General features: G+C 52.1%; 9 protein-coding genes across 9 annotated transcripts; 5 read left to right on the forward strand and 4 right to left on the reverse strand.

Moving 5' to 3' along the window:
- Positions 1-650: 650 nt before the first annotated feature.
- CCOS01_10183 (uncharacterized protein) lies at positions 651-1,855 on the forward strand (the record flags this gene model as incomplete). The annotated part of the gene is made up of 3 exons (XM_060458339.1): positions 651-834; positions 898-1,262; positions 1,316-1,855. The coding sequence occupies 3 exons, from the start codon at positions 651-653 to the stop codon at positions 1,853-1,855; spliced, it is 1,089 nt and encodes a 362-aa protein (XP_060311504.1).
- Positions 1,856-2,286: 431 nt separating this feature from the next.
- CCOS01_10184 (uncharacterized protein) lies at positions 2,287-4,381 on the forward strand (the record flags this gene model as incomplete). Its single annotated transcript, XM_060458340.1, has 4 exons — positions 2,287-2,473; positions 2,551-2,575; positions 2,629-3,204; positions 3,271-4,381. 4 exons carry the CDS (start codon positions 2,287-2,289, stop codon positions 4,379-4,381), a joined length of 1,899 nt encoding a protein of 632 aa, XP_060311505.1.
- A 193-nt stretch (positions 4,382-4,574) lies between these two features.
- Positions 4,575-6,176, reverse strand: CCOS01_10185 (uncharacterized protein; the record flags this gene model as incomplete). The annotated part of the gene is made up of 1 exon (XM_060458341.1): positions 4,575-6,176. One exon carries the CDS (start codon positions 6,174-6,176, stop codon positions 4,575-4,577), a length of 1,602 nt encoding a protein of 533 aa, XP_060311506.1.
- A 695-nt stretch (positions 6,177-6,871) lies between these two features.
- CCOS01_10186 (uncharacterized protein) lies at positions 6,872-7,918 on the reverse strand (the record flags this gene model as incomplete). The annotated part of the gene is made up of 5 exons (XM_060458342.1): positions 6,872-7,006; positions 7,099-7,149; positions 7,217-7,229; positions 7,688-7,754; positions 7,810-7,918. 5 exons carry the CDS (start codon positions 7,916-7,918, stop codon positions 6,872-6,874), a joined length of 375 nt encoding a protein of 124 aa, XP_060311507.1.
- Positions 7,919-8,673: 755 nt separating this feature from the next.
- Positions 8,674-9,931, reverse strand: CCOS01_10187 (uncharacterized protein; the record flags this gene model as incomplete). The annotated part of the gene is made up of 4 exons (XM_060458343.1): positions 8,674-8,934; positions 8,999-9,601; positions 9,689-9,849; positions 9,910-9,931. 4 exons carry the CDS (start codon positions 9,929-9,931, stop codon positions 8,674-8,676), a joined length of 1,047 nt encoding a protein of 348 aa, XP_060311508.1.
- Positions 9,932-11,087: 1,156 nt separating this feature from the next.
- CCOS01_10188 (uncharacterized protein) lies at positions 11,088-11,581 on the forward strand (the record flags this gene model as incomplete). The annotated part of the gene is made up of 3 exons (XM_060458344.1): positions 11,088-11,122; positions 11,180-11,354; positions 11,432-11,581. 3 exons carry the CDS (start codon positions 11,088-11,090, stop codon positions 11,579-11,581), a joined length of 360 nt encoding a protein of 119 aa, XP_060311509.1.
- A 421-nt stretch (positions 11,582-12,002) lies between these two features.
- CCOS01_10189 (glutamine amidotransferase class-II) lies at positions 12,003-15,145 on the reverse strand (the record flags this gene model as incomplete). Its single annotated transcript, XM_060458345.1, has 3 exons — positions 12,003-12,859; positions 12,927-13,285; positions 14,298-15,145. 3 exons carry the CDS (start codon positions 15,143-15,145, stop codon positions 12,003-12,005), a joined length of 2,064 nt encoding a protein of 687 aa, XP_060311510.1.
- Positions 15,146-17,338: 2,193 nt separating this feature from the next.
- CCOS01_10190 (uncharacterized protein) lies at positions 17,339-18,313 on the forward strand (the record flags this gene model as incomplete). Its single annotated transcript, XM_060458346.1, has 2 exons — positions 17,339-17,823; positions 17,890-18,313. The coding sequence occupies 2 exons, from the start codon at positions 17,339-17,341 to the stop codon at positions 18,311-18,313; spliced, it is 909 nt and encodes a 302-aa protein (XP_060311511.1).
- A 1,257-nt stretch (positions 18,314-19,570) lies between these two features.
- Positions 19,571-20,170, forward strand: CCOS01_10191 (acetyltransferase; the record flags this gene model as incomplete). The annotated part of the gene is made up of 1 exon (XM_060458347.1): positions 19,571-20,170. The coding sequence occupies one exon, from the start codon at positions 19,571-19,573 to the stop codon at positions 20,168-20,170; it is 600 nt and encodes a 199-aa protein (XP_060311512.1).
- Positions 20,171-20,274: the final 104 nt, after the last annotated feature.

Consider the following 20,274-nt stretch of genomic DNA (forward strand, 5'->3'; position numbering starts at 1 on the left):
AAGCTTCAAGCGCTTCGGCTGTACAAAAAAACCCGACTTACCGAAGAAGTGGTGCCAAGCGATGAAAGACGTAATGAGAATAGATGGTTGCATCGAATAGACATCCCCATGCGAGTTGCAAACCCTCGGTAGGATATGCGACGAACCAGCTGTAGATACGTCCCGCACGGCATGTAACTCAATATAACTTCCTACAAAACCTAGAAGTTGTGGCTAGCGCACCATGTTCGGAAGTATACATTACCGCAGGAAGAGTTGGGAAGGTGTTTACATGGTTGCCTATCCAGCTGGCACTGCGCAGATCCTACCCCCTTAGTAGAAGCCTGCAGTGAGCCCCTTATTGAACAAGACATGGTGTATCCAGACGTCAAAGACAAGCGGGCCTTGATACTCCCGATATACGCCCGTGTCACGCGAGCTGACTTGACTCCGGACTTAGTAGACAATGAAGCCGAGGTAGTAGCTCGAACAAATGATGAACCAGGCGCGAACTCCTATCAACCGCATCCACTCCCTGCTTCTTGGCGAACTCATTGCACACGGCCCTGGAACTTTAAAAGGCTTCAAGCTACAAAACTTTCTTCTATCTCAAGTTAACTACTCAACCCTTAGTTTTAGCGAGACCTTTGCAACTGGGTCCGAGATTCGAAATGAAGCTTTACACAGTCATACCGGCTTTGTTGCATTTGTCTCTATCCGCCACTTGCTATGCAGCCAAGTCATTCTCCGCCTCGAATCTTTACTATGCTGCTGGCCTAAATGATCAGCAACAGACCACACTTTTCCAAGGCCTCCAGAGCGCTAGTGTCAAGGTTCTACGAGTATGGCTTGATGGTAAGAAACCTTTGGCCTAACGACAAAGATGATGCGTGCACACTGATTCATTTCTTGTCGCAGGCCAATCGGGAAGCGAAAAGGGCACAACTTTGGACAACTTCAACAGCCTCCAGGGTGACGGTCCCGATACGTGGGACGACACCGTACTCAACCGCCTCGACAACTTCATGGTTCATGCCCACGACTACGGCATCAAACTGCTCGTTTCCATCCACAGTTACAACGCTCTCGAAGCAAATTCTGACTTTTACGGCAAGTGGTACGGCACCGGCGACTTTTACACGAACAATGAAGCGATGGGGTACTTCAAGACGCGCATTGCGCATGTTCTTGGACATGTGAACCCCAAGAATGGCAAGACCTGGGCTCAAAGCTCTGAGTACATCTTTGCCTTTGAGGCGCAAAACGAAGCTATGCATCCACAGGTAAGACGACATTCCGCCAACGGGCGATATGACTAGACTGACGACGTCTTCAGGGGAACCCATCAGCCCTAGCGTCATGGCAGTGCACGATGGCACAGGCAATTAAGCAAGGCCTCAACGGCAGTACCGATATTCTAGTCACTACCGGAGGCGGTGCCTACGTCGACAACTCTCTACTAGGCCCATACTTCAGCTGCAGCGCCCTGGACGTTCTTGCCATCCACGCCTACGGAATTGACGATTTCGCTACGTCAAAGCTTCAGCCCTACGTCACCAAAGCCAAGAATGCTGGGAAGAAGCTCATCATGCAAGAATGGGGCGCTTGTTACACGGATGCCCCGAACCACAACTGCAACGGCGGCAATCCCATTGGTACTGGAACCAGAGACTCCAGGATTCGTACTTGGGCTGCGAGTATTGACGCTGCCGGGATTCCGTGGTTCTACTGGCAGATCTTGCCCAACCCTGACCCCCACCACGGATGGGACTATGAGGTGGGAATCAACGATGTGAATTGGAACGCGCTCAAGGCGGCTGGTCTCGCCGCAGGCCAAGCAGAATCGGCATTCGACTTTGACCGTTATCTCTTGTGATGGGTATCCGTCAAAGTACACAAAATGATTAACCGGTGGAATGTGCGCCAGCCATACAACAAATGAACAGAGAGGTTGATTGATGAGAAGCCAATTCTTGAAGGCTATGTCAGACGAACGTCGATGTGACGCGGAGAATGGAAACAACCAGGCGGAAATCTCACAACTGTGAATTGGCCCAGGTCCAGGCTAGTCCATGCCAATGTGCCTAGCTTAGGGTAGGCAGCAGCATCTTAGCGTATCTAGTATCCTTACCTAGAGCACATACATATTCATGTATTGCCCAGATGGATGACCGGTAATTGATATTTCCGCATGCAAGCCTGATTCATTCTGTTCTTCAAGTAGCTAAACTATAAAACCTCACACTGGTGCCCATAGCTGGCATCGTTACGATACACTATTGAAATTGTTTCTTGGAACCACCCAGAATGGATATCACCCGCCAAAGACGCCTTCTCCTGGAGAGACTCAGCCCAGGTGATCGTTCCTCAAGGAAGTTTCAGGAAACTGCTGGTCGACGTGTAGGGACCATTGGTGAATGGTTTTTACAAAGCCTACAAGTACAGCATTGGGCCAAGTCTCAGGGACCGCAGTTTCTCTGGGTTCGTGGTGATGGTACGCACAGCTCGATTCCATCAAATTCATGAATTTGCGCATTATGCGCTGCTCTTTAGTCGCTAATTGCACTCCAGCATCGACCGGAAAGAGTTGTATAAGGTATGGCGCTTAGTTTCTTGCCTCAAAAGGCCCTGACGGTTCATTTCCCACAGTTCACTCCTTGTCGAACACCTTTCAGCAACCCAGCTCGATTCCGGCATAAAGTCTGCAGTCGCTTGTGTACAGTTTGAAAACACAGGACTTTATCACTCATTGGCAGACTTTGGTGATGCGATCACTTCCATTGCCAGACAGATTGTATCCCAACTGCCCGAGTCGTCCGAGGCCCTCAGAAGGCTCATCTCTACACCAGTAACTGTGTGGACGTGGTGGTCAGACAACTTCCAGGTAATCTGGGCCGAACTCGAAGCATACTTTGAAAAGATAGACATCGTCTTAGACGGCCTAGACGATCCAAATCCCGCAGCGTTTCTCGACTTCATGGCCAAGCTTCGTCTCTCGGACAAAGAGTCGCCCATCAAGATTGTTCTGTTGAGCCGCTCAAAGCCCTTTGACGAGGTCCTACGAAGATTTCAAGGAGCGAGCTTAGAGGTACGGGCAAGCCAGGAGGATATGATTCAATACCTCCAGCAGTCTTTTCAAAGCAACCACGATGTACAGGCTGGAGAGCTAGCCAAATCCGAGCTGGCACAAACGTTGACGCGATGGGCCGGGCTATTCGACCACCGGTAAGTGCGCGCACATATTCATGACCACAACCTGTCTGGCATTCGCTGATGATCAACGCTATCAAGTTTCATGCCCATATCTAGTCAAGACTTACTCCATTCAGCATCTCCAACGGGTTTCGATGTTTTGGAGGCTGTTTCGCGGGAACTCTCTCAGGCGAATGCTTTGCAGAAGGGCGCCACGTTTTGCGAGCTCGCCGTGGCTAGCATCACTCAGTCTGCACACGGGGACCTAATCATGACGATTCTCTATCTTCTCATTGCGGCCAAGAAGACTAGACACCATCTTAATGGCGAGGCTATCTTGGATGCCTTGCGTATGAGCGACCAGTGGCTTGCAGGTACCTTGCTAGCAACGACGGAGGATCTTGCCCGCATGTGCTCGGACTTTGTCTTTATCAATGAGCAAATACAGGTATGGGGCATCAAGTCTCCTCTTCTGGCAGAGCATCTCGATGAAAGACGTGCGACACATTGCCCAACGGACACAATTGCCGGCATAATCCTGCGATATTTGTCGAACCAAGAGTTCACAGCCGGCGCATGTGGATCATCTACAGCGCTCAAACGCCGCTTCAAAGAACATCCACTACTATCGTTTACCGCACGAAACTTGAGCCTCTGGATGGCTTATGTTGACGTGGAAAGCATTTCTGCGGCTTTCTTACAATTCTCTTCCAAAGCCGCTTCAATCGATTCCTATTTGCAAGCAGCCGAAGCCTGGGAGTTTAACGAGGAATCAAGCTACGAAGAGCTTGAGGCTGTTGAAGAGCGCTGGAATGTCTACCCAAAGGGATACTCGGCGCTTCATCTCGCCGCCCATTTGGGAGCAGGGAAGACTATTGTAGGTGAACTTGTTCGGCTCGGTGCGGATGTGGAGGGGCTAGACAGGATGTTGCAAACGCCCTTGCATGTTGCAGCCTACGGAGCACAGTTTAAAGAAACGATCCGAGTCCTCTTACAACACGGAAGTGACGTGTCTGCCTTGGACGATGGGGGGCAGGAACCTTTGTCGATCGCTTTGGTTCACGGGAGCGTTGGAACGGTCCGAATACTCATTGACCACGGTGCCAAATTTGATACGAGCGATGAGGATCTTCTGGGAGAATGTCTAGAGGAACAACCGCAAGTCTATGTATATTTGATTGAACGAGGCCTGATCTCTAATCAGTCCTAGAAGTCTGTTTCTCAACTGCTCTTAGACACCACGTGTGTGATGACACTTCTCATACCTACGTAATCAAGTCGTCACAATCATTTTCCTCTCTCGATTGCCTCTATGCTTGAGCTTCCGGTTCCATCTTTATGCCAGACTTTCGACGTTGTCAATTCGGCTGTGATTGTGACCGCCCATCTGAGCAGACGTGCCTCTACGGAAAGGAGGCTTCAGGTTCGAGATGACCTCTTACATAAGACTGCTTGCCCCGATACCAACCATATCTCCATTTGGTCAGAGACCATGACCGCCGTTCCTTAACCAGGGTCTCAATATCCCAGACAGTCCCTGGATGAAAACTGCAAGACACGAGAGAGTTGCCTTTGACAAGGTTTTCTATCGCCTGCGGAAAGCTCTCGAAGATATGACATCGATTTTCAGGACTGTCATGACGAGCATAATCTGGGTTAGGGATATGTCCTACGACATCCATTATTCCACCCCAAGGAGTCTGTCTCCTCTCCCGCCAAGATAGCTGTGGAAGAAAGCCTCGTTTGAAGCACTCGTCCATTCCTGCCCGCCAAGCAGCGTCACGCAGCAGGACGTCCTGAAAGATTTGTTCACAGCTTCGATCTCCCTCAGAATCTCCATCAAATATGAGTTTGAAGGCATCTGGAGGCATGCCAGATGACGGCAACGCCAAGGCTTCCACCACCCAGACAGCTATGAGGTAAGAGACTTCATCCGCCAGCACTTTCCGGGGAGGTTGTCTCGCCTTCTCAGGTTTCAAGTGAAGAAGATTCTCCTGAAATACAGTATCCCATAATTTGACGCGACGTTCAATGCGTAGATTCGGGTTTTCTTTGCAGAACCGAATCATCCCCAATCCGTGGCATTGAGGATTGCAGACAGACATTTGATCTTCCATGAGCCTGATGTTGCGAATACAACCGCGAAGTATCGGGGAAATCGAATCCAGAAACTTGACGGCAGCTGCAACAGCGGAGTAGCGGAACCGCTGCGGATCGACGGAAGTCTCCTCATCCTGGTACAAGTCGTCCGAGACACAAGAGAGTCTGCAATTCTCGGGATCAAGGAGGTAACTGAAATGATCGAGAACATTCTGAGATGGAATTGCCCATGGGTCAGGGGCAAATTCGAAGAGTCGGTCTGGTGGAACAGTTGGTTGTTCAATTGGGCTTTCGTTGCCATAATATTCGTCGACCCAGTGCACTTCGTTAATGATTCTGTCGTAGTCGCTGAACAGTGATTTGTTGGATGAGATACTTTTGAGCGTAAATCGAACAAAGTCGCGGCAGGACGATGGAGTTTCACCGTAAGAGCTTCGAAAATTTCCGAGATTACCGTGGTCCGTCTTCATCACGTCTAGAACGGGAATGAAGGCCGGATAAGCAGCTGCGACTTCCTTCACCACCTGGCTGTGGAAGTATCTTGGGGGAAGTTGCTCAAATTGAGCCGCAAGTTCCTCGTCCATCATATTCATCATGTGATGGAATCGTCCAACATTGATGCCGTCAGTCCTTAATCGGGGGTGAAATGCGGAGAAAGTGATGGTGTTATGCTGGAAGGGTAACCCTTGCATCTCCAAAGCAGCGCGCTTGCAGGTGTACAACAAGTCGAGAGAGATAGGTTCGTCGTTGCCGGCTCGCAGCTTGTTGGTGTGCGGATCAAGCTTGTATCCTTCATCAAGCTGAAGATAGTATTTGTAGATCAAGTTGCGCAACTCATTCGGAAATTTGAAGAAAACCAAGCCGCCTTGCGTGTCGCAAACACGTGAATTGGCGAATGAAGCCATCGTGCGATCGAGCGAGTGTGTGCGAGTGAGTGAGTGACTGAGAGTGACAGTGCGGAATTGAGAAGAAAAGAGGTTGGAGACAATTCGGCCTTGATAGTAGTCTTTGGTGTGCAGGCAGGCTAAGTAGATATAGGACTGAGTGAGCAGGTTGATCAAGGTGTCCGCATCTGCAGCTTTCTCCGGTACGTGATGTGGCTGAACTGAACCAACTAGCGCGGATCAAGGGGTTTCCACACCGACGAGGTGGCACAGCAAGGGTGGCTGATGATCAACGATGGATGTACGGATACAAACAATGTGGAACGGTAAGTAGGCTCAGCATTTCTTATGTTGAAGAGGCCTGAGGAAGCGGCAGAGTTGTGATTCATCACGCATCAGGGACGGCCGGAACAAGGTTTTTAAGGACGGAGTATCGCCCAATTTTATTTGTTTTTTATTTCTACCTTTGCTGGCTGCTCGGGCGATTCTCGATATCGGTTACACAGTATTAACACACAGTATCAGTAGATACTCCCACTATCTCGTTAGACTATTTTTTTTTGGATGTTCTTCCACCTTTTTGAACTTTCCCTCCTGCAAAGTTTACAATCACGGCTGGATGTCGAGCGGGCATTAGCATTCAATCCATAAATGAGTATAAGAGATCCGATTCAAGGACTCAATCTGAATTGAGATGAATGTCCAGGACACTTACATTATTGACGGCGATATTGGGCGCCCGACGCCACCACCTTGTGAGCCTGCTTGTTGTTTGTTAGTGTTTCGTGCTGCTGAGGCTCCTGACGTCCAGACGTTAACATACCCGCGCACCTGGCTGAGTTGGCTGCCCTCTATTAGATAATGTCAGCTTCTCTACAAAAGATAGAATTTCCTAGTAACCACAGCCTGTGAGGATAAACGTACTCCAGGTACAGCAGCTCACAACGGTGGCATCGGAGATGCCCTCGTCGCCGTCGTTAAATGATGTCGACCTCTGCAAGCCATTGCGGTGTTAGCTACGGGCCGTCAATGACGCTGTCGGGTCGCGGTCTCGCTCTCACCACGATGTCTGCCCTGCTAAGGAGAACCCGTCAGCACGAGTCATGTTCAAAAGGAAGTTTGGATGGCTTTGACGACAAACTTACACACTTTCAACTTCAACTCGCGCACACACACACATTCGTTACCTCGTTTCCTTTGTCGAAGTCGGAAAACGCTGCTGGAATGAATCAGTTATCAATTTGCCAGGGCACGCGCTCATGTATGTGTGTAACACACCTTCCCTCGCCGTCTGTCGCTGTCGCCCTGTCGCTGTCGCCCTGTCGCTGTCGCTGTCGAATCGTCTACCTGCTCTAAAATGATCAGCTCACGATCAAATGTTCAAATCAGCCTACCTATTGCATTGGAACACAGTACACTGCCTCGCATCGTATGCGATGCATTCCCCGCTGATTGACCTTGAGATCGTGCACCATGGTCCTTGACTAAAAGCAGCAAAACACGAGGATACAGCGCGTCAATTATATTCTCACCTCAAACACATACTGTCGAAATGCCGAGACGCCCAGTTATCGTCGACCCCTGGGACTTCCTCGATGGCTAAAGAGAATAGTTATAGGATGCAATCCCGTTTTCACTTCACCAGAACACGTACCCAGAAGCTCAATCCCACAAGCATCATACTGGAGGACCCCGAACTGTGGCACGATCGTCTTAAGGAATACGGATTGGACACTGTCGACTTGAAGATCGGAAAGATGCATGTCGACATGGCTAGTGAACAGACATTAAATGATATTCTACGTCCCTCCAAAGAGGGAGATACGTACCTGTTGCCCTAATTGGCGCCCAGCTTATGCAACATGGTAGCCTCGAAATGCCTGACCGACTCCAGAGTACTATCAATACTCTGAAAACGCAGCGTGGGAGTAGAGTAGGAAGGACTAAAAGGGATATTCTGGAGTTGTTAAATAGGGCGGAAAGTAAGGGGTGGTTTTCGGCTGTTCGGAGGGCGATTAATGTGCTGCGGCGGCGGGGTCGTTCTGATGAACTTGTCAGCTCCCTGTCCTGTAACGTGTAACGAGAGTAAATTATAAGATTGCATACAGCATCTTGAGTTTGGTCAGTGTCGACAGCTGCTTGCCGCATTAGTATAACCCTGTGGTTCCCGGCGGTGAACTGACCTACTTGGTGACGGCTGCGGCCGGCTGTAGTCAGTTATGAAGTTTTGTTAAAGTACGCAATAAAGACACTCGATATTGACCCTAATAGACCAGCTTGCCCGTGAAGGCGAAGATGGCCCCCAATGAGGCGGACCGGACCCCAAAGGGTAAGTGGTACTGTGTGTATTTATCACTATCGAGGCATGACTAGGACTTCTCGCATGATGGATGGGCAAACTATGCATTGTAATGCCCGAGTACTAAGCAAACCAGTAATGACCTGCAGTTCCACCAAAGGCTGTCTTCCCCCGGCCTCCCTCGTTCCAGTTTCCGGGGCAGAGGCACCAGACACCCCATCACGCTCCATCTCTCTTTTGGAAGATTTTGTCGGGTGTTTGCCGCCCAGTCAAGCCAAATTGTTCAATGGATAGGTAGCGGATAGCCCACGCGGCAGCAGCCTTGGAATCACGCGTCAGCAACTTCTTCAAATCATGGTGACCGACTTGCTGATAGAGCCGTGTCCGCTCAGCCAACAAAGCAGGACAGTGGATGAAGACATGCTCGACGGTGTGCTTGCCCTGCTTGCACGGGCAGAGGTCGTCGACGATGTCGCGAACCTGGTGAAGACACAAGGGTCAGTCAAGGGCAGAGACCGGCAAAGGAGAAGGGAATGCGACGAACATGGATGGAGAAGAGGTAGGACTTGAGTCCCACGACACCAGTCCTAAGGTGGAACAACATGGTGCTCTCAGCACGCGTGAGCTTGGCATAGTATTTCAAGCTGGCTGGGCCCCATTTTTCCGAAAGGGAGAGAGGACGGTGGTTGGCGATGCGAAGGTTTGGCTCGGTCTGATCCTCCCTTCGGTCTTGGCGAGCGTCAAGGTAGTTCTGCCAGTACCGCGCGCATGCCTCCTGAAGTTTGTCGTTGATGACTTTGCCCCGCACTTGCTGTCGGTCAAGGAAGTTCCGCCACGTTAACTTCGGTAGCGGAAAACCGCGCCGGTCTGTTTTCGTAGCTCGCTCCTCGTTGAGTTCGATGAGTTGCTTCCGGGCCGCGAAATCAATAGAAGCGGCCGTGACTTTGTAGAGGATGCGGTATGGGTGTGCTACGTTGTTCGCTGCGCTTAGGGTCTTCGGCATGGTACCGGTTGCCCACACGGTATCGAGAGAACCGTATTCCGGGGTGTCAAGATTGCGAGTGCGATGTTTTTGGCCGAGTTTCTCAAGGAATAGAGAAAGCGGCGGCACATCAAGCTCCTGGTGGACGACCTGGGTCGCTGTGGTCTAGTAAGCGCCGGCGACCTGTCGGAGACACGCCGCCTGTGCCTTGTCAAGCTTCGTGACCAAATTGGCGCTGATCTGCCAGCGGACCCTGCGTTCGTTGTCTCGATAAAGGAACCACACGGGAGCGGCGCGGCGATCGGGCGGACACTTGTGATGTACAGGCGTCTGATGCTGGCGAGAGAGGGCCCCCATGTCGAGCCGGAAATACGATAGATGGTGCGCATCTTGGCTTTCATCTTCTCGGTAACCTGTCTCCCACATTGTCAGCGGCGTACTCAGCTGCATTAAGCTTGTCAGGATGTACTCACCTCCTTTACGTGCGTGGCCCATGTCAAAGATTGGTCCAAGTAAACCCCAAGAAGCTTGATCACCTCCTCCTTCTTTGCCCCTTCCACACCAACGTCTGGTAGATCTGCCAATGGTATGATTCTGGGTGGCTCAGGTTCGTCGGCAGTTCTCGAGTCTAGGTACCTGCCATAGAGTACAACTTCGACTGAAAGGTGCTTGGCCAATCACCCGACTTAGGGCTCCACAGGCGATCTGGGAATACGCTTCCTCTGGCCTGCCTTTCTTCTTCATAGCACGCCTCTGGCAGGGGTCAAGTCAAGGAAAGCAGCTGAAACTACACACTGTCTGTCCTGTCATATGTCTACGATTTGGCACGATGTGGGAATGCGCTGCAGAGGTGGGTAGCATATTGAATCAGTGAAATGAGACTCAAGATCGTGCTGATTTTCGTGAGCGAGTATGCGCTTAGATCTCAGCAATGTTTGACCAAGATTGCGTGACGAGGGGCGAGGTCAGTAAATGTCGACACTGCCATGTCCGGAAAACGTTCAAGAGCTGCATATCCCATGTTCCAGATTGATATATGGCAAATCAATCCCTTTTCACCAGGTAAAAGCAGTCCCAGATATCCCATTATATGAGGGGCTTCGTGAAAGACTTTAGCCACTAATCCAATCAATGGCCCACTCTCCAGGTTACCTTGCCGTCCTTGCCTTAGTTCCGGCCGGTCGGCACTGCGGGGCCGGAACCACATTCCCCACACCCGCACGGCCGGCCTTCAAGCCGTGTAACGAGTCAAGATGTGGGTAGATAAGTAGGTGCCTCTCAATCCACGAAATCTAGAAGAGGGTTTCGAGAGTCCCGAGTGCGGCAATTTAGTCAAGCAATTTGCTGGCGGTAGTGCCCACCTAGTAGTTGAACCGGTATATGTTCATAGAGGTGTCCCGTGAGGGAGAGTTGACTGGCATGCTGGTGCGATGTGGCTGTCGAGGTTCGTAAAACGGATGGCTGGAACCGTGATGGCGAGACTGCAGCCACAACGGTGTTGATGATTCAAGTAAGGCTAGCGTGACATTGGTACAAAAGTGTGACTCCTGCCCATCCTAGTTCCTCATTCTGTCACTAAGTGGTACTCTTTCAATACCTTAGACCACGAGCACACCAGAGCTTTCACTGACACAGACGTTTCTAAACCACAATGAAGCTCCAGGTTCTCTATCTAGTTCTCCTCAAGTAAGCATCCAATCTCTCTTACATAGCTCACAAATGTCGATGCTTACTTTCTACAAGCACCTGGATCGCCTCCGTCAACGCAGACTTCTTCCACTGTATCTGCCAGTCATGGTCATTCCACACTATCCGATCCAAAGAGGCCTGTATTTGGATGAAGAACGAATCCCTCCCCAAAGACCAAGTCACCATAAGTCTGGTGGGTGAAAGCGGCCCTTGGGCGGGTGCCCTTACGGTATGAAATAGCTTCCCATCCCCTCCAAACCCCTTCGTGTGAAGCCGTAATGGCTGCTGATCTATGTCGATCCGCAGTGTCGCATGCTGAATCCCGCCAAATTTTGGGGTGCTCCTATTTGTTGGGGACAGTATGGCTACGACTGGCATGATTTCTGCAAGCCCGAGTGTAAGAACGATGGGAAGGACGCCGAGGACTGTATCAGGACCTACCGGTCAATCGCCTGATAAGACGGTGTTTGACGCAACACGTATTCGAAAAGGTGTACTTTAGTATGAGTGAATCTCAATATTATTGAGTTTTCAGTACTGCTCAAAAGCACTTTCCCTTTGAATACAGGGGAGGGTGGATTCCGTGTAACGTCGTCACCTCCATGTGGTCTTCGTCTGCAGTAATGCACAGCGCCTCGTTCTCGTGAGGTGAGCTTGTCGAGCACTTATTGGCAAAGACGTAGCATTTGTATCCAATTATGTGCCAATAGCTCAAAGATGACTGAGCAAAGGGTTACGCAGAGGGGCAATCATATCAGTCCGCCATTGTGAAGTATTCTCTAAATATGTGTATGTGTCCAAGTCCTAAAGCATAACAGCGATACCAAAACCTTCCCCCTACCGCGACCTGGATATATTGGCACGACCATCCCATGAATCAAGGCATCTCGACCCGTTCATTGATTGCCGGCATCTCGTGTATAGCCCTTGGCTGATCCGCCAACTCAGAAGGGGCTTGGCCGACGCCGTGGTAGTAATACGGCGAGCCTGGAGTTCTCGGCGTACTGAGCGGACTGGGCGAAAACATGCTCAGAGTCATGTCCGAGACTGGCCGGCCCTGTCCTGCGTCCGAGGCTGTGGACGGGGTGTGGGGATTTATAAGGTTGTGTTTCTCGTCAGGCAATTCTGCAGGAACAGTCTGTTCGTGGTCATAAGTCTCAGTCTCATGGGTGTTGAGTACCGGACCATGTCGGGAGCGACGACGTCGGAGTAGCATGAAGGCGACGAATAAGGCCGATCCTATGAGAAAGGCGGAGGAAACGGCAATGCCAGCAATAGCCCCGGTGCCTAGGGTTGAGCTGCTCGTCTCGGAGTCCACGGATGTAGGGGTGGCAGCTGTGGGTGATGTGATGTTTACGACAGAAGTCCCAGTATCGGAAATAGAGGTAGGTGTGGTTGAAGAAGCCAGAGATGTCGTCGTGCCGCTGCTTTGCAACGGCGGCATTGATAGAGACGGTTTGTTTGCGGGGGCCGTATACGCCAATGGGACACCGCCAGCTGAAGGAATCGTTGCTGGGGCATACATTGCCAAAACCCGCCTTCCTAGATCTTTGCAGTCTTTGTTGGGTGGCAAAGCCTGAGGTTTCCAGGGCCAGACAGATTGGGTGACCTGCGGTCGCTCGGGTTCAGTCGGGCAATTTTCGCCGCAGGTATCTGGATGGTTGCAAGCCCAGTATTTCAGAATACCTTCGTTCTCAGTATCGCACCGGACAAGCCCTATCCAGGGGGACTTGGCTGTCAGATTGATTAATTGTTAGTGCCCTGAAGGAATCCAATGGGTCATGGCAGAGGAGGAACGGACCTGGGTCGAGATCGCCCTTGAGGGGACAGATTTTGTCTGCGTAATTCGGGTCGTTACAGCCATACTGATAAGTCACGCCCGAATCATGATTCCAACAGGCTTCATTGACGCAGGCGTCCCCTGCCAGACAGCACCAACTGAAGCCACCTTTTGTTTCATTCGCCGGTAAGCAAGGGAGAAGGTTAGGTGGACCGACATAACCTGCATCAAAGTAGCACTGGTCATAGTCGTCGTTTTCGCTTTCCGTAGCGTTGACTAGGAGACCGAAGGCCAGATAGAGAAGAACGATAAATAGCGTTCGATCCCCCATGATTCCCGGCAGTCGCAAGTCGTACGCGTAATGGGCGAATTCCGACACACTATCGAAGCGATGGTCAACTCGAAGGTCCCAAGGGCCAGTGCGAAGTCGCTGTCGAGTATGGAGTAGACGGACAAGCTGCGGTTGAAATGGCGGCCAAATGGAAGAAAAAAATCGGCTCGATGGTTGAGTCTCGATGGACAAAAGGAGAGAAAAACAGCGTAGAACAGGCGGTGACAAAAGAAACAAGGAAAAAGGAGACCAAGAGGTGAGTACTTGGGTGGACGATGTCAGGTTAGAAAGGAAGGTGAAGTGTGCTGAAAGAAAGAGCTCCTGCCTTGGATACCTGACTTATTGACACAGCAGGAGCAGCTGCCCTCCTCCTTCTCTTTTAATTCACCCCGATCGGGACAGGGCTGGATTCTACGGAACCTCGGACCTTTCTTGCCGTCCTCACCTCCCCCCATCTGTCACCTAGGTGTTGGCAGCCAACATGTTCGACCTTCTCTCTCTTTTGGCCTCGCTCTCAACAGGTAGCTCCAAAGCTGGTCTGATGCGAACTTCCTGCTTTTTCGCCGAAATTATGTTTCTATCCTTCTCACAGGCTGCAACGTTACACAACGGCGAGGCGGTGGTGTTGTTTGCTCCTGGTAGGCTACCTGCCGGTGTTCCACGCCAATGCCGCCAATCAACCCGCGGGAGCCACGTCTGAAGATCAATTGATCTGCCATGATGTGGGACTGATACCAGACAGAGTTCCTTTCTTTCACCCTTCGCCACGCGGATGCGCACATGAAGACACCAGGATGATGGAAGCACGACCAGACACAGCGTTCGAGAAAGAAACGGTCAAGAGAAGGAGCTGAGCATACCCGTGGGAGTTGCAATAATGAAAGATGCTGACACCTTGTGGGTACGATTCTAACTCCAAGCAAGGTACAGACGATCCGAAGGCGGCGATACACGTGTTACTCGTTTGGAAATCACAGCCCATAATCAAACGTTCAAACGCCAATCCAAAGGCTGCCTTGCATCCCCCGTCGAAAATATGACCCTCATAAGTGACTACTCACAAGTGCTCGAGATAGGCACCAGAACCCAGTTCAGAAACAACCATCTGTGATGGCTTGATAAGCTCCCATTCACCCTGGTTAAAGGTGCTGGGCTCGCTGGCTACCACAACGTGCTCTCCATGCTTCTTCTTCTCTAGCCGCCCGTCGTCCTCGGCATCCCCGTCACCACCATCGGCCGAGTCACTCACGTCGCTTGGAAATCCCTTGTACTTGCGGTTGAGCGTTGCTCCAGCTGTCGTCGAGTAGTACAAACTCGGGGGTTCCAGTCCTTCCGGGCTGGCATATCGCACAGCGACGAGCGAGCTGCCAGACATGACAACAAGGTTGAGTGTGTTAGCCTCTCGGCTCGGCGGTCCAAACTCGGTCTGCAGTTTCTCGAGGATGATGATAGTCTCCCGCATCGCTGTCGCCATCTCTCCTGCATCATAAACAGACTCCCAGTCGCCATCCTTACCGCATAATATGAAAAAGTACACGGCCGCAATGTGCTCAGCATCTGTTGTCCCGACAACGGCCTGTTGGTATCTCAACGGAAGATATTGCAGAATTGCCGTACGGATACGAGGAAAAGACCCGAGGATGCCGTTGTGGGCGAACAAATGACGACCAAACGCAAAGGGATGGCAGTTGGTCTCTACGACTGGCGTCAGGCCTGGGGCTGCGCGGATATGGGCAAGGACGGCATTACTGCTGGTGCCTCGAACGATGCTCTTGAGGACCAGATCGTTGAGCGGAGGTCGAGTGTTTTTGTACACGACTGGACGAAGGGACTCGGGCCACTTTGGATCGATATACGGGTTGAACTCGCACTCTGTCGACGTATACCACCCGAGGCCGAATCCGTCCATGTTGGTCAATGGATTCGGTGAGCCTGCGTCATTGGCAGCCAAAGGGGCGACCTGAAGCTCTCCGAGAAATGGTTCAACCGTTGAATGGCCAGCCGGTAGGAAGTGTTCGTCCACTACCGATATCATCATGAAAAGCCACGCTGAAACGTCATGACAGAACACTCACCTTGCTTCACAATGGCATGGCGCGGCCGAATGACCAAATCTTCAAGAAGCTGGGCTTCATCGCCCAGGTAAGCAAACCAGCGACACATGACCGAGGGCGAATTTTTGTTCGTGTCAATTGATCCCAGGAGACTTTCTCGATTGTTCGTTCTTTCGTGGAGATGAGCGATTGACGTTGAGATGGCAAGAAGGTAGTTGGCAGCCCGTCGGGACTACCCTCATTCCTCACGCTCGGTCATAGCGGACGTCTGATCTGAAGCAAAAAGCCTCGACATTGACCAGAGGCGTAACTGACGTCACGGCCTTTAGAGTTCTCTTGCGCTTGAACAGACCTCAAATTGGCGCTTGTACGGATATAGCGTGCCGTGTCGGGAAGCACTTCTTGAAAGCACGACAGCTTCTACCAGTGCGCCCCAAGGCTCGCCTACGGCGTTGGGAAAAGAAACATAGAATCGCCGACGGACCATAATTGTAGTCCCTTCCGGCTTGTCACTCGCAATAAGGAATGCAACCACGCAGGCGAAAGAGTGGACAAAAAGGCGAAGATTGAATATGCCTTAATTACCGCCTAAGAGCCAGTCCGTCTTGAACCCCAACATTGAAGGACCCTTTGGCCCAAGACGTTCAGCGCGGCGTGTTTGGCGGGAGGAGCCGCTAGGTGCGCCACGTTCTGATGAGATTTTGGCTCGAACGAAGCTTGGCTATGAGCTTGATTCCGGCCTGAGACCTGCCAGCGTCACCAATTCATGCCTTTCGCCCCCCCTTTGGCTACCACGCATTGGCAGGCATAGCAGGCATCGAACAGAGATGATGGTGGCATGTGCGGCAAGCAGCATTCGAGACAATATCCGGCGGGAGTGGTTCCCGACCGAACGAGAAATGGAAAGCCAAGATGCCGGACAGACCCGCCCGCCCGGCCATCACTCGGGGGCGACACCGGATTCCCCACTCATACTTTGACCGTCAGCACTTGGCCATATTAGGACCGCGAAGCTCGCAAAGCTGTCAGGGTGAAGCGTTGCCCAGTGTGCTGGACGGACTCAAGCTTCTGTCGTGGAAGACATCCCAAGAGCGAAGCGCGGCTTCACCCTGCACCTCATCCCAGCGTCATACTCCCGTGGGGGCTGAAAAGGGGCGGGCTCCAAGTAAAACCCCGAGGAAGGCAGAAGACGAAACGCCTTTCTCAACGCTCCCAATGGCTGACATTGGCAAGGCCGGAGAAACCAGGGATGTCTCAATTGCGAATCCTGTGGTGACCGCTTGGAAATTGGGTGGCTTTCGGAAGGCGTCTTCATCTTTTGGGCTTACTTCCGAGTCCCAGAGCCTACTCGAACAGCTGGTCGCTGTTTTGGCGCGCTGCCTTGGCACAAAGGTACTCTGAAAGAGGGTTCGATGACCCGACGATGCATCAGAGTTGGTCGGGGGGTCGAATCCTTCGCGCGCCAAAGATCCCAAGTGTGAACCCATTTGGCGCTGATCGCTGCCGCGCCTGATTTTTAATTGGACAAAGCTGAGAATACTACCGTGACGGCCACCACCCTCCCTCAGCCTTTGGGCTGAGTCTCCTTGGGTAAAGTCAGGGGGCGATGCTCCCTTGAGACTCTTCTGCCTTGACTACCCACGTCTAGATTCAGGCTACAGGAGCAAGCTTGTTGTAACGGCGGGCCAGTACCCCGTAGAGACAGGTACTATTCTCGCGCCAGCCCTACCGCTGTGACGGCCGTGGAACGGATGGCGTCCTGAATTGTCTTGGACCAGCGAGCCAGCCGGTACAAGTGCTGATGACGCCCCGCCCCTTGTTGCGCGCGCGTGGTGTGGCACAAGACGGTCAATCCTGCATGTCGCTCCCCGTCAACAACAGTATCGAGAGAGTCCTCGACCAGTCTTCGCTGCCCATTTTGTCTCGCATTTTTTACGTTCGGTCAGATTACCCCTACCTGATGCTTGGCAGCCTCATTTAAAGTCCTCCCCCTCCTCCTTTACTCTGTCGTCCCTGAGCGTGGCTTGTCTTGGTTTCCCCTCCGCGCGATGGCATCGCTACATCCGCACGACCACTTCTATTCCAACAGGCATAGCAACTATAGCAGTCACTCCCCATCCCCTGAAGCCGAAAAGATGCTCAAGCATCCAAACGGTGGGCCCGGACCCGAAGCCGATGCCATCCCGGATGGATTGGAGGTGAACACCGGAGCAAACTACAGCACGGCGCCGCAATCATATGAGCCGGCACAGGCGCAACCGTACTATGACCAGCTACAGCATCAGCATCAACACCAACCTCACACGCCACAGACGAACTACACCGAGACGACGTACGCTCAAAATCAGCACTCGCCGATGCCGGAAAAGCAGCTGGCGGAAAGGAAGGGAAGCAAGGACGACGGCACAATATGCGGGCTGCGCAAGGCCACATTTTGGTTGTTGATTCTTTCCAGTCTGCTGTTCTGCGCCTTGGTCGGTGTGGCGGGCGGATTAGGTGCTTTGGTGGCAAGCAAAAACAACGAAATCGCGAAGTAAGTTCCTCGCCTACAACACACGAGCAGCCGCATTCTCACAGCAAAACTAATACATCTCCACAGCCTCCAATCGCCATCCTCCTCTTCATCAACCGCCACACCCACCTCGGCGTCATCGTCAGCTGCCTTCGACCTAAGCAAGCCCGCCGCCACGGACACGCCCATCGCGCTCAACAAGTGTCCCGGGTCCAGCTCCGTGTTGACATACCAGGTGCCCGGGACGAACCTGACGTTTAGTAAGGATTGCGGGACGGATTATCTCTACAACGACATCGCGCAGGTGCCGGCCAAGAATTTCGAAGAGTGCGTACGGTACTGCGCGGCGTTTAACCTGCAGCAGCAGTCGAGAAAAGGCCCATGCAAGGGTGTCGTGTACATTTACGAGGGCGAGCAGGGGGAGGATAGCAATTGGTGCTGGATGAAGTACACCAAGAACATGGTGCAGAACGGGGCCAAGGACTACACCGAGTCGGCTTGGATTTTATAAGGATTTCTTGGAGGATTGTTGAATGTGGAAGCGCGTTCAAAAACTTGGTTTCGGAGTTCTTGGTGTGTGCTGCGGATACCCAGTTGTCACCCCGTTAATGAGAGACGTGTTCCAAAATGGCGAGAGGTTTCTTCCTTCTGACTCCTGCAGGATTGCATGCATCGCGATCCATCGTCTCCAAAGGCCGGGGAGCGACAGGCAGCCTTCACGGCTCGCCGGGAGGGGAGCAAGACAGCGGGCCAGGTCCTTGCCAGCCGGGGGGTTGGAAACTGGCCGGCTCGCAGACCGCGGACGAAACTCAGGCGCAGACCCGGCCGAAAACATTCACCAATCAAATACGGCCCCCAGCCGCCTTGCTAGCTCAATCGGTAGAGCGTGAGACTCTTAATCTCAAGGTTGCGGGTTCGACCCCCGCGTGAGGCTCAAATCCTCGCAGCGATTGTGTGCAAATCTTTTTTTTGGTGTTTTTTGATGCTTCTCTGGACATTTCATCGTCCCATGTGCCAATAGAGGTTGCGGTTTAAGCTTATTGCTTTTTGTTAAAGCTTGTTTGCCCTGCGTTGGGGTCAGTCAGGCTTGAACTCAATGAAGTTGGGGTACTGACGGAATAATGACATGGGGAACCACGGCGACAGACTTTTTACGCCCATCTCGCAAGCTTGGTTGGACCTAAGCTTGAACTTCAATCTCTATATTTATTGCGTGCATATCGTCTCTTTACTGTTCGAATTCGTTCAGAGGCGTGCACGATGTCCAACTCCGTCCCGAAAGGCTTGGCATTTTGGTTCACGAAGCCAGGGTGGGTTAACCCGTTCTTCAACAGTCTGGAGAAGGGTCTCGAAACCGGACCTTGGCGGATGTTGCCGTTTGTTGTCTTATCCGTAACGGCCGCTAATCTTCGTCCAGATCTCTAGATCCTATGTTCCCGCCAGGAACCTTCAGAGTGCCTTTTTGAGATGTATCATAGCGGGAAGGACCTGAGTAATGCTGCTAGGCAGACGCGAAAACTCGTCTCGCCGTCAGCAGAGCTTATCGTTGCAGAGAGCAAAAGAGTCATTAGACCCATGTCCGTGTCCCCGAAACTATTCCGTAAATGGCAGCTTCACAAGTGAGAAGTATTAGTCACACTCTCACAACATACAACAACGCCTCGAGTTCTCAACCAACTTCCAGTAAACAGCTCACAACTCAATACATACTCACCAACCTACAACCCTCAGGGTCTGCAGAGATTCTAGACCCTGAAAGCTGCCAAACATGTCCCCTACGCAAGATCTTCCACCCGCAATCCTCGCCCTGCCGAAAGCAATAATACGACCCTACCACAAAACAGACGCACCCGCCCTCTCCACCGCAGCAAACTCCCCCTCCGTATCCCGCTACCTCCGCGACTCCTTCCCCCGCCCCTACACCCTCGCCGACGCAGAGTCCTGGATCGCGATGAATTCTAGCGACGGCGGCGCGTCGGTGTACAACTGGGTCATCGCCTGTCCGGAAACGGGGAAGCCTATGGGGAGTATCGGGCTCGCGCCGGGGAAGGATGTTTATGCGAGGGGGTATGAGCTTGGGTACTGGCTTGGAGAGGAGGATTGGGGGAAGGGGGTTATGGGGTGTGTTGTGCCTGCTTTTGTGAGGTGGGTTTTTGAGGGGATGGGTGGTGGAGAGGTTGATGGGGAGGGGAAGAGGAAGGTTGAGAGAGTTTGGGCGGGTGTTTTTGAGGCGAATGAGGGGAGTCAGAAGGTTCTTGAGAAGAGTGGGTTTGTGTTTGAGGGGAGGGCGAGGAGAGCTGTTGTTAGAGATGGGGTTGTGATGGATGAGCTTTTGTACTCTGTTATCAGGGACGACTTGAAGAAGTGATTATGATCGCTCAATGCAATATTGCCACCTGTGTGATTTTCCCCAGACGCCTCAATCTCTTCACAGCATGGGTGGGAGTTGTCTTGACCGAGCAATGGTAGGTC

The sequence above is a fragment of the Colletotrichum costaricense genome (genome assembly GCF_030867565.1).
Source record: "Colletotrichum costaricense strain IMI 309622 chromosome Unknown Scaffold_10.1, whole genome shotgun sequence".
Classification (NCBI taxonomy): domain Eukaryota; kingdom Fungi; phylum Ascomycota; class Sordariomycetes; order Glomerellales; family Glomerellaceae; genus Colletotrichum; species Colletotrichum costaricense.